General features: G+C 39.1%; 1 protein-coding gene across 1 annotated transcript; it reads right to left on the bottom strand.

Annotated features, from left to right (window-relative positions):
• Positions 1–4,352: 4,352 nt before the first annotated feature.
• On the bottom strand, positions 4,353–5,483 carry LOC120518864 (putative transmembrane protein INAFM2). Its single transcript, XM_039741866.1, has one exon. The coding sequence runs from the start codon at positions 5,132–5,134 to the stop codon at positions 4,649–4,651; it is 486 nt and encodes a 161-aa protein (XP_039597800.1). The 5' UTR covers positions 5,135–5,483; the 3' UTR covers positions 4,353–4,648.
• Between the last annotated feature and the right edge of the window lie 6,027 nt (positions 5,484–11,510).

Genomic DNA, 11,510 nt, shown 5'->3' with positions numbered 1-11,510 from the left:
TATTACCCAGAAGGCTTAGCCAGATAATCATGTCTGAGGAGGATAGCAAAGTGCATGGTATTAAAATTCTGTCTATGATCAATCAGTGAAAACTTACTGGAAGATGGAAAAGGGAATCGGGAGTGTCGCATGTCCAAACAATCAGTTCAAGAGTGAAGGGTAAAGTGTATAAAACTGGACAGACCGGCATTGCTGTGTGGATCAGACACGTGAGCGGTTAAAAGGGTACATGAAAGTAAACAGGGTGCTACAGGAAGGAGGGTATGGAGATGGATGTGTGAAGTAACAGAGCTTGATGGATCAGGAATATGAGAATCAGAGGTACAGTTAAAGTTGGGGAAATCTTAAAGAAAATGCAGGAAAGAAGGTTAAGCTTATACATGACAATGGCAGCGCACTTAGACGCTGTGGCTGTGTGCTCTCCGACTCAGAGTTTGGTTTTTTCACCCTGCCTGGGTTTTGTTATTATTTTCTCTCTTCTTGCCTTTTTAACTCTTATGCCTCACACTGAGCCGACTGCACCTTCAATTTTATTGTTCCTTTGTAAAAGTCAGTAAGTCAGTCATCATCCAACCCGCTATATCCACAACTACAGGGTCACGGGGGGTCTGCTGGAGCCAATCTCAGCCAACACAGGGTGCAAGGCAGGACGCAAACCCCACACAGGGTGCCAGCCCACCGCAGGGCTTTGTAAAAGTGACAATGACAATGAAGATCTCTCTATCTAGCTATCTATCTATATATCTAAAGTGGTACGGGCAGCAAGTCATGAAAACAGGGGTAAGCCATGTGGGCCCAATGAAGGACAATTGTGAATAATCTAAAGGAACAGACTGAGGCTGGATCAGGGGATGACTACATTTATATTGGGATTAATAAAGTATCTATCTATCTATTGCTATTTAAATTCCCAGCCTAACTAACTAGTCAGTTAAATTGAGTCTCAAGTGTAACTGTCTAACTAAGATGACGTTCTGTATGTCAACATTAACGTTCTGTTTAGTTCAAAAGCACACTGATGATAACACTCTTCTGTATGTCTGGCCTTCTCTCATCACATGCATATGCAACAGATAGTTTGGCAGCTGGCAAGCTTTCAAATTAAAATGGTGCTTTAGCCCCAGCCCCCTCCTTGTCTCTTTGATATATTACAGGTTACACTTAAAACATTATGCCGCAAAAAAAAAAAAAAGACTATTAGCATGCTTTTATTTCACTATAATCAGAAAATCTAATTTCTAATCAGACCAGCACATCCAGCGCCTGCGACTGTCTACTCTGGCAGCAGGAAGCTTTTACTTCTTGCAGTAAAGGCAAAATCAGTCTAATATTGATAAATTAGATTTGCCAAATTAAAGTGATCAAAAATAACTTTTAAGATGTTCATGTGGTGAAGGAAATGTTGCTTCTCTTGACTAGAACTTCCTCTTCAAACGTATCATTATTAATACTATAATCTGTTGGCATGAATAAAAAAGAAAAAGATGTTGGCTGAAAAATACAGCCTGCTGTGAATATTAAAGCCCGGCTTGTTCTCTCAGTCCACTCCTCTCGATTCTCACTTGACGTGTATCCCTTATGCATAATCGCCATGAAAAGCCGCTAATTGTTATTTAGGAAACTTGAAAAGATCTGTTTATTTCTGGTTCTGCCCTTGTGATTTTTTTTGGGCTAAGTGGTTACTTAAAGATACACAAAACCGTCCTTGTTTAGTAAATATGACAGCTCTAAATCTGTTCAACAATATTTGCTTTATAGCAAGTGTGAAAAAACTGTTTACTGCTCCACCTGAACAGATGTACGCATTTGTTCTGTACTCTTCCATCACATATACAGTGAAAGAAAAAGCTTTAAGAAGAACTGGCCATAAAGCTCATTGATTATTACTAGTGTAATGCGACCAAACAATTGACAATTGTCATGTCAGAACATGAAGGTCCTCAGGGTGCTGCTTTGAACTACTGGGATTATTGCAGACTTTATTATTATTAGTAGTATATTTTAAGCATATTTTTATTAGATATAGCAAATATCAGTGTATATATATATATATATATATATATATATATATATATATATATATATATATATATATGTATATATATATATATATATATATGTATATATGTATATATATATATGTATATATGTATATATATATGTATGTCTATTTTAAACTGTGCTTACTGCAGGCAATGTACCATGTACTAAACAAAAGAAATTGATGCCATAACTGTGGATGACATTTCTGTTATAAATAACTCTTAACACATAAAAGCTTCACTTCTTTAGCATAAACCCTCACTGCTTTTGGCTTGTATTTTGTTTTAAACTGTGGTCTCTTTTCATAGGTAAACTTTATGCATGTACCAGATAAATATGATTGATTTTATAGATATATGATTTTATAGATATATATATATATATGTGTGTGTGTATGTATATATATATATATGAAACTTACACAGGCTACCAAAAGTAGAATACGGTGAAGAGAATTTTCAGTATACTGTATTTCTATCCTTATTTCCTATTAGTTTTCCTTTCAAATCTGTGTAATATAGAAACCTTAATAGCTATTTAGATGTGAAAGGCACTACATTATAGATAGAATTGTAAGACACTTTATAATAGACAGACTGATAGATAGATAGATAGATAGATAGGAAAGGCAATGTACTATAGATAGATAGATAGATGTGAAAGGTACTATATAAAACAGATAGATATAAAAGGCACTACATAAAAGATATATATGGACAAGGTACCATATAGATAGATAGATAGGAAAGGCACTATATAATAGATATGACAGGTACCATATAATGGATAAATGTGAAAGACACTGTATAGCAGACAAACAGATAAGGTTCTTTATATCAGATAAAAATGAACTCCAGATATTAGACAGATGTGAAAGGGCCTCTATAATATAATAACCATTAATGTTAAATGAATAAACACATACTTATTACCAGCACTTGCTTCTAAGCATTCAGATGAAGATATTGTTTTGTTCACTCTTGCCACTTTTTAAGCATATACATCTTTCTACCAGTATTACAGTTACTCTATTAGTGCTTTAATTAAAGTTTACATTTTTTACGGTTGTGTAATTAGTATATATATGGTATGTTCATGTAGCATTTGTTGTGAACTATGAATATTTACTTAAAATGTATGTAAAATTACAAATAACTTTCCAAATTCAATTTTCCCATAAAATGTATACATCATGACTGATTTATGTTGCTGTACATGTTATAAATTGTGCCATTTGCATAATGTATGTAAACTAGCTGTGAATGAAATACACACACACACAATTATACGTACACATTGTATGTATATAAATATACACATGCACACACTCAACCTGCACAAACAGTCTGTTTATAATTAACTTTTTATATATGTATACTTTATATAGGGATCTTAAGAATACAATTTGAAAGTCTTATTTTTAGTTTTTAGTTGTATTCCTGTTACAGCTATATTTTTCTTTACAAACACAGAATTCCCATCAAACATTCTCTAGAAATACGAGGTAAGTTATGTAAAATTAGATTACAGTGTTTGTCACTTTTCCAATAAAATGTAAAGTGTGAGACAGCCTAAATACATGTCTTTGTGAGTGCACTGAGTATTTGTTTCTTTGCAATGGCAGAAGTATATGTGCCACTGCCGTCGAAGGCATGTCTGGAGCAGGACACAAGAGCAGTACGATGGAGTCTGCACTTACTAACTTGAAGCAGGTTTGTTTCCTGTCTTAGAGGTGATGCTGTGCGAATGCTAGCAATCATTAAATATGTGTGCCTCACTCCTCTACCTAAACTCAGTATTCAATGACCTTAAAAAATCAATGTCAATATAAATCCTTTGATTTTTAAGCCGGCGTCTCCAGTTCATGGTCATGGTGAGCTGGAGCCTCTTTCAGCAGCAGAATGTTTATGGCTGGATTCAGCTGAAGAAGGGATGTCAGTCCAGACCCGTCTGCCCACCCCAGTTGTTTTACAATGGCCAGAATGAGTTCCCGCTTAACAAGACAGTATTAACATGGGCTGTAAAAACGAAACAAAAATGTCTCGTATATATGGTAAAACAGAGTGTCCCTTAAGTGGTGAGCCCAGAAACAATGCCCTCTACTTTAACACTTTGTAACAGTGACTAAACACTTCGCTCTATTTAATAAAATCTAATCAATAATGTGGTTTGCATACATTCATATTAAACATGCATCCTGGGTGAAGCATGTACACCATACAACATATAAGACCATAGGACAGTGACAGTCAAAAGCCACCGCAGCTGGGAAATCTGCTGCAGTATGCAGAAAGAGCACAGCGACTCTGTATCGTACATTGTGGTTTATTAGTATTTATTTCTCTATGCACATACCTGAGGTTAACGCAACAAGGGGTTCCTGTGGAATCCTGGTTAATTATACTGTATAAGAAATTAAAATAAACTGTAGCATCCTATATGCATGTATTGATATATCTTTCAAGTTAATAAAGTTCGTTTACAAAAATAGCATTTCTTTTTCGCGTGCGACTGTCCCTCGCCCCAAACTGGGGTACATGCGAGGCACGTTGGGGCGTTGTGCCCATGCCATCTAACTGAAAGCGTGCTGGGGTCTGGTGCCAGGCTAAGCAGGAGTCACAGTTCTCCCTCCTGACCCCGACTCATCCTCTCTGCCACCCGGGGATGACAGACCGCTCTTCTGTTGCGTGCTGGGGGTTACCCCGTGTCCGTCAGCCTGCTGTGCCGCGGCTGTCACTGTCCTGATGGGCTGCTCCTCTGCCACTGTGCCCGTGGTAGCATCAGTGCTGTTTCCCGACGGCAGCAGCTCTACTTCGGTGAAGGTCGCATTCGCCTCCGTACCGTTGGGGGCCACCGTTACCCCCGTGTTGTCACCGACGTTGTCCTGTTGTGACCTGACCGGCTTCCAGATGAGGCTGTAGTAAATGGCCAGGATTATGGCAGCCAGCGAAACGGAGAGCACATAGGCGAATACGGTAGCCAGTCTCACCCATTTCTTGTTGGTCTTCGCAGCCATCTTTGCCTTTTTGTCCCCAGTGTAAGTGGCCGGTTTGCCCCTCTCCATGCTGGGCACGAAGTCCCTGTCACGCATGTTGCCCCGGTTTTTAGCCCTGTGCTCCACCGGCCCGTCCGTTTTGAACGCTGACGGCTGCACCACAATGTCAAGAACAATCGCCGAGAAGCGGCAGCCGACTATCTGCGTCTGGCTACAGAGAGATGCCCCGCTCCTTCATGTCGCTCCCGCAGGGCCGGCCATCCATTCCGGCAGAGAGAGGAAAAAAAGAAATGGATGTTTATTCCGGAGAACTCTCGGAGGACGCGACACACGCAGCCGAGATGAGTTGTTTGCTCTGCCTCTTATCAGAACAAATTACATGAGCTCATCCGCTGCAAACCGCACCGTCGACAAATGAAAGGGCCGGCTGCGCGGAGGAGGCCTGCGACATCCTTAAAGGGGCGGGCGCGCGCTCGCGCGAACGTGCGGGGACACCCCGCAGGTCAGTCTTGGGCAACTGACTTCAGATGTCAGATGTGTCGCGGCTGGTGCACCTCTCAGTGACAGAGGGACTTAATCGATCAGGCTTGGACAGTGCAGCTCAAGGGGGATGCAGGACATCTCTCAAGACCACTTTGGACAGGTGTGTTTTAAACAGATGAGGAGACACATCTAGGATGTGAAGTTTAGGAGGTGAGAGTATATCTAAGGGATCTGACCTGGATAAAGGACTTTAGGAGTAGTGGGAAACACAAAGTGTCATGGTCAGTGTCTTCCATCTAGATTCTAGAAGGTACCCCGATAGATTCGAGGTGGATGGAGCTGTTCTGACTGAAAGAACAGCTAGATTGTGAGCAGGAACAGCAGACCAAATAAATATTCCCTGACAATGGCCTGACCAGGCTGCTCATAAATTATAGCATAGCCAATTTTCTCCCAATTTCCCAATTGCCATTTCTGGCTAAAATATTAGAAAGAATTATTTATAATCAATTGGTTGATCACCTTAGCTCCAATAATTTATTTGAGATCTACCAATCTGGCTTTAGGCGTTATGGTGTTGAGACGGCCCTCAAAGTATTCAATGACATCTCTATTATTACTGACTCAGGTGGCACTGCAGCCCTTGTCCTCCTTGACCTGTCCGCTGCCTTTGACACTATTGACTGTGAGATATTGCTGATGCGGCTTGAACATCTTGTTGGGCTTAAAGGGGCTGCTCTTAACTGGTTCAGGTCGTATCTAACTGGTAGACACTTTCCAGTCTTTTTCGTCTACTGCTCCTCTCAAATGTGGTGTTCCTCAGGGATCCATTTTGGGTCCTATCTTATTCTCTATATACCTTCACCCTATTGGAGCTATTTTTAGGAAATTTGACATTTCTTTTCACTGCTATGCTGATGATACTCAGGTTTATATTCCCACCTCCAACTCTGCAATAAATCAACTGCACAACTGTCTTTCTGAACTAAGATCCTGGATGGCTAATAATTTTCTTGATCTGAATCAAAATAAAACAGAGGTGCTTATCGTGGGTCCATCAGCTAAAGCCCAAATTGGTCTTGGACTCCTCGGCTCTTTCTCTGTCTTTTGCAAACCTCAAGTCCACAATCTTGGTGTTATCTTTGACAGTAACCTCTCTTTTGAAAAACAAGTTAATTCTGTAGTCAAGAGTTGCTTTTTCCAGGTTCGTCTATTAGGTAAGATCAGGCCTTTTGTATCTTCTAGGGATCTTGAGAAAGCTACTCCTGCTTTTATCTTCTCTCGCCTTGATTACTACAACTCGCTGTATTGTGGGATTACCAAATCTCTGATACGCAGGTTACAGTTGGACCAGAATGCTGCCGCTCGCTTTCTGGTTGGGGCAAGAAAGTCTGATTCTGTTTCTCCGATATTAGCTTCTTTACACTGGCTGCCTGTCAGTTTTTGAATTGATTTTAAAATCTTGTTGCTAGTTTTTAAATCTTTACATGGGCTCGGCTCCTGCCTATTTATCTGAGTTGTGTGTTTTACACCAGCCATCTAGAGTGTTTAGATCTTCTGGTCAGTTGTCTCTTGTTGTCCTTCGTACCGAGAGTCAAACTAAGGGGGACAGACAGGACTTGTGCAGCCTCGCCTGTGGATCTCTTTACCTCGTCACATAAAGGAGTCGTCGACAATTCAAAATGAGATTAAAGACTCATTTCTATTCACTTGCGTTCTGTGACCTTCAGTAATACTGATGGTTTCCTCATTGTGATTACATAACATTACTTCTATTTATTATTTATTTTATTTATGTTTCATTTATTTTATTTCTATTTATGTTATTTGTATGTTTTTCTTTAATTCTATTATTGTAAAGCACTTTGGCCACAGCATTCCTATGTTGTTTTAAATGTGCTATATAAATAAAGTTGACATTGACATTATACAATATCATGGTTCCCAACTGGCAAGAACTTGGACTTGTTTGGGTCAGGAGAGCCCAGAGACTGTGAGGGATCTTAGAGGGAGTGACATACGTATACCAGGCATTAATCCTGACTAGAAAAGACAGCCTTGAAAAAGCAAAGCCTGATTCTGTTACCAGGTTGCCTATGCTGTCTTTCTTATAAGCCAAAAATCAGAACCAAAAGTCATATTTGAAAGAATTGGCTCCAGGGATCTAGTTACCAGGAGAATCTAAACTGTGTAACACGCATCACTCTTTGTTTATCTGTGATCTTGGAAGATCCAGAAATTCAATGGCCTCATCTTTGCACATTCACTTCTGTGACATAAAGACCTGCACATCTAGCATTGGTTAACATAATGACCCCTAAACAACATTGCTGAGCCTATAAGGAAAATAAAATAGCATCGGAAAGACACAAAATATTATATAAATTCCAGATATAAAATCAAATAAACAGCAGCATCACAGATAATAATGAAGTAAAGATACAGTAACAGGAATTAAATAAAAAAAAATCTTTAGCTTCTCCAGGCCTCCCTTTTCAGGCCTCAAGTCCTTGCCTGTCTGATGTACTGGCTCACCCACCTTTGCCCTCCTACCAAGTAGAAATGCACTCTCTTTCTCACCTTCATTCTGGCTCTGCCTTTTCCATCCTGCAGAGCCCTTGTCCCAGCTCACCTCCCAACTATAGACATGGAGTACCGTTGGGTGTGCCCAGTTTTAAACCCCATGCTGGAGTCAATTTTGGGGTTGCCGTAACCCAGTTTTTTTCTGCAGTACCAGAAGAATGATGCTAGGATTCTGTTATACCTGCCTCGCACTCTCCACCTTGCATTTTTTAACTTGCATTGCGTTTTTCTCACTCTTTAATTAATATTTGTTTTATTAGCATGTTGCTGCTGGAGTATGTGAATTTCCCGATTAATAAAGTAGTGACATGAACATACCATATATATACTAATTACACAACCGTAAAAGATGTAAACTTTAAAGCACTAATAGAGTAACTGTAATACTGGTAGAAAGATGTATATGCTTAAAAAGTGGCAAGAGTGAACAAAACAATATCTTAATCTGAATGCTTAGAAGAAAGTGCTGGTAATAAGTATGTGTTTATTCATTTAACATTAATGGTTATTATATTATAGAGGCCCTTTCACATCTGTCTAATATCTGGAGTTCATTTTTATCTGATATAAAGAACCTTATCTATCTGTCTGCTATACAGTATAGTGTCTTTCACATCTATCCATTATATAGTACCTGTTATATCTATCATATAGTGCCTTTCATACCTATCTATCTATCCATCTATCTATCTATCTATCTATCTATTATATAGTGCCTTCATCTATCTATCTATCTATCTATCTATCTATCTATCTATCTATCTATCATATAGTGTGCCTTTCACATCTATCTATCTATCTATCTATCTATCTATCTATCTATCTATCTATCTATCTATCTATCTATCTATCTATTATACAGTGCCTTTCATATCTATCTATCTATCTATCTGTCTATCTATCTATCTATCTATCTATCTATCTATCTATCTATCTATTATATAGTGCCTTTCACATCTATCTATCTATCTATCTATCTATCTATCTATCTATCTATCTATTATACAGTGCCTTATCTATCTATCTATCTATCTATCTATCTATCTATCTATCTATCTATCTATCTATCTATCTATCTATCTATCTATCTATCTATCTATCTATCTATCTATCTATTATCTATCTATCTATCTATATCTATTATATAGTGCCTTTCATCTATCTATCTATCTATCTATCTATCTATCTATCTATCTATCTATCTATCTATCTATCTATCTATTATACAGTTTCTTTCCTATCTATCTATCTATCTATCTATCTATCTATCTATCTATCAGTGTTTTGACTGCTACTTTATTTGGTCATTTGGCTGAAACTAAAAAGTAAAACATTTTCACAGTATTGACCTTAGCTTGTTTTGTGATTTACGTTTCACCTTACATCAGGGGTGTTGAACTCCAGGCCTAGAGGGCACAAGTGGCTACAGGTTTTCATTCTAACCCGTTTCCTAATCAGTGACCAGTTTTCACTGCTAATTAACTTTTTCCCCATCACTTTAATAGCCCTGTTAGAAGAGTTCAGCCCTCTGAATTGATTCCTTCCTTCATTAAATGACAGCCAAGCAGAAATGAGCTGTGAAACGAGCCGACAGATGACCAGCGAAACTGGGGCTTCAAACTTCAACCAACTTCACTCCAATCACTTTCTTAATGAGAAGCCAATTCTTACTGTTAATTAAACCTGTTATTTAATTCCATGGCTTGTTGCTGCTCTCATTCTGACACAGCAGACATTTCCCAAACTGTTGTTTTTCTGTTCTTTCTAAGAGCACCGTCAAAATGTTTTGGTGACCTGAGAGATCAGCCTTACCAAGACCATCACCTCTCTTTAATTTCAGATATTGTGTGATGGGCACAGGGGAGCTGGTCATGTGGTGGCTTGTTTTGTGTCTCATTATTGTTTGGCTGCTAATTAAAGAAAAAGAAACAACTAAGGGGCCTGAGTCAAGTTAATTAAAAGAAGTAATCAGCAGCACAACACTGGTCACTAATTAAGAAGATGGTAAGAATGAAAACCTGCAGCCACTGCGGCACTCTAGGCCTGGATTTCACCACCCCTGTCTTACACCTTTTCCATTTCAATTTATTTAAAAGAGGAAAACATCTACTTTTTCCTTTGTAGGTGAGGAGACTGTCTCCAGAAATTATTATGAGATGCAAGAAGACCAGAAGATGTCACATCAGGAATACTTGTAATGATGGCCATCAAAAAAAAAAAAAAACAACAACACATGAGAGCAAATCAAAATAGAAGTCAGGAACAGAAAGTAGTCGAAAAACGCAAGTAACCTAGTGCTAGGCCTACTTGATAAATAAACCAAGTATTCTAGAAGGGTTTTGCATAGAATTTATCCAGTGAGGGATAAAACTATGCTGCAAATCCTCCATATTTATAGCAGAACGTCTACACTCTTCATTGAAGAGCTGAAGATGGTCGCATGACGTGTAACGGCATGATGCATAAACAAAAGATGGTAATGACAAAATAAAAATGTAAAGTTTGTCCAAATAAATAAAAAGAACATTAAAAGCCCACAAAACAGATCATCCATAATAATCAACAAACTAGAAATAACACTAATTTATGACCGTAGACATTACAGCTGGAGCAGAGCCTACAGGCCCCTTCTATTTTTTGCTCTGTTGCCCTTAAATCACTGGGTCTCTGTGGAGTACCCCTGCTGTCTGCTGTCTTACAGGGAGTGCATGGCCTCGTGTATACCTCTGTGAAGTCACGTACCCTCTAACAGCCAGGTAGCCTGGCGTCCTCTTCTGACCCTGCTTCCACATGCTATGGTGATCAGGAAAACCAAGCCCAAATCTTTTGTTTGTAATTCCTGCTTCTTCAAGTACTGTCATGTCCTCTGCTTTGTCATAAGGCTCCGCTAAAAAGAAGGGGATGAAACATTAGAGGCAAGTTACTAATCATCGTGTAGTGTTTCATGTCGATTAGCACATGTGCCAAAAACAATTAGGTTCCAGTGATAGGCATCTCTAAATTGACATTGCATCAGGAACTATGTGCACTTCTCTGCAGCTGCAGTGTCCAGGACTGGGCTGGTGCCCTGTACAGTGTTTATTTTTATATCTACTGCCCTTATAATTGGATTAAACTGCTCTGAACATGAATGGCTGTATGGAGGGCAAGCAGAAGTCATACGTGGGTGAACAGACTGATGACAAGTCATCCTCCTAGGGGCTAATTGGGTGCACAAGAAGAAGATGTAAATAACAGTGTGATCTGGGTGCCCCTCTTAAATCCCAGACACTAGTGCGGCTTTGCATGTGGTCGCTGCTTAAATGGTTTGCTTAACTGAGGCAGGTTAAGAGCATGAACCATACAGCCACCCATCATGGCACTTTTTAGTCATGAGTTTGTCTACTGTCAGTTTCCAACATCTCAG

The sequence above is a fragment of the Polypterus senegalus genome, chromosome 18 (assembly GCF_016835505.1).
Source record: "Polypterus senegalus isolate Bchr_013 chromosome 18, ASM1683550v1, whole genome shotgun sequence".
In the NCBI taxonomy this organism is placed as follows: domain Eukaryota; kingdom Metazoa; phylum Chordata; class Cladistia; order Polypteriformes; family Polypteridae; genus Polypterus; species Polypterus senegalus.
Note: the sequence above shows the minus strand (reverse complement) of the source record. Positions and strands in the feature narration are given on the sequence as shown.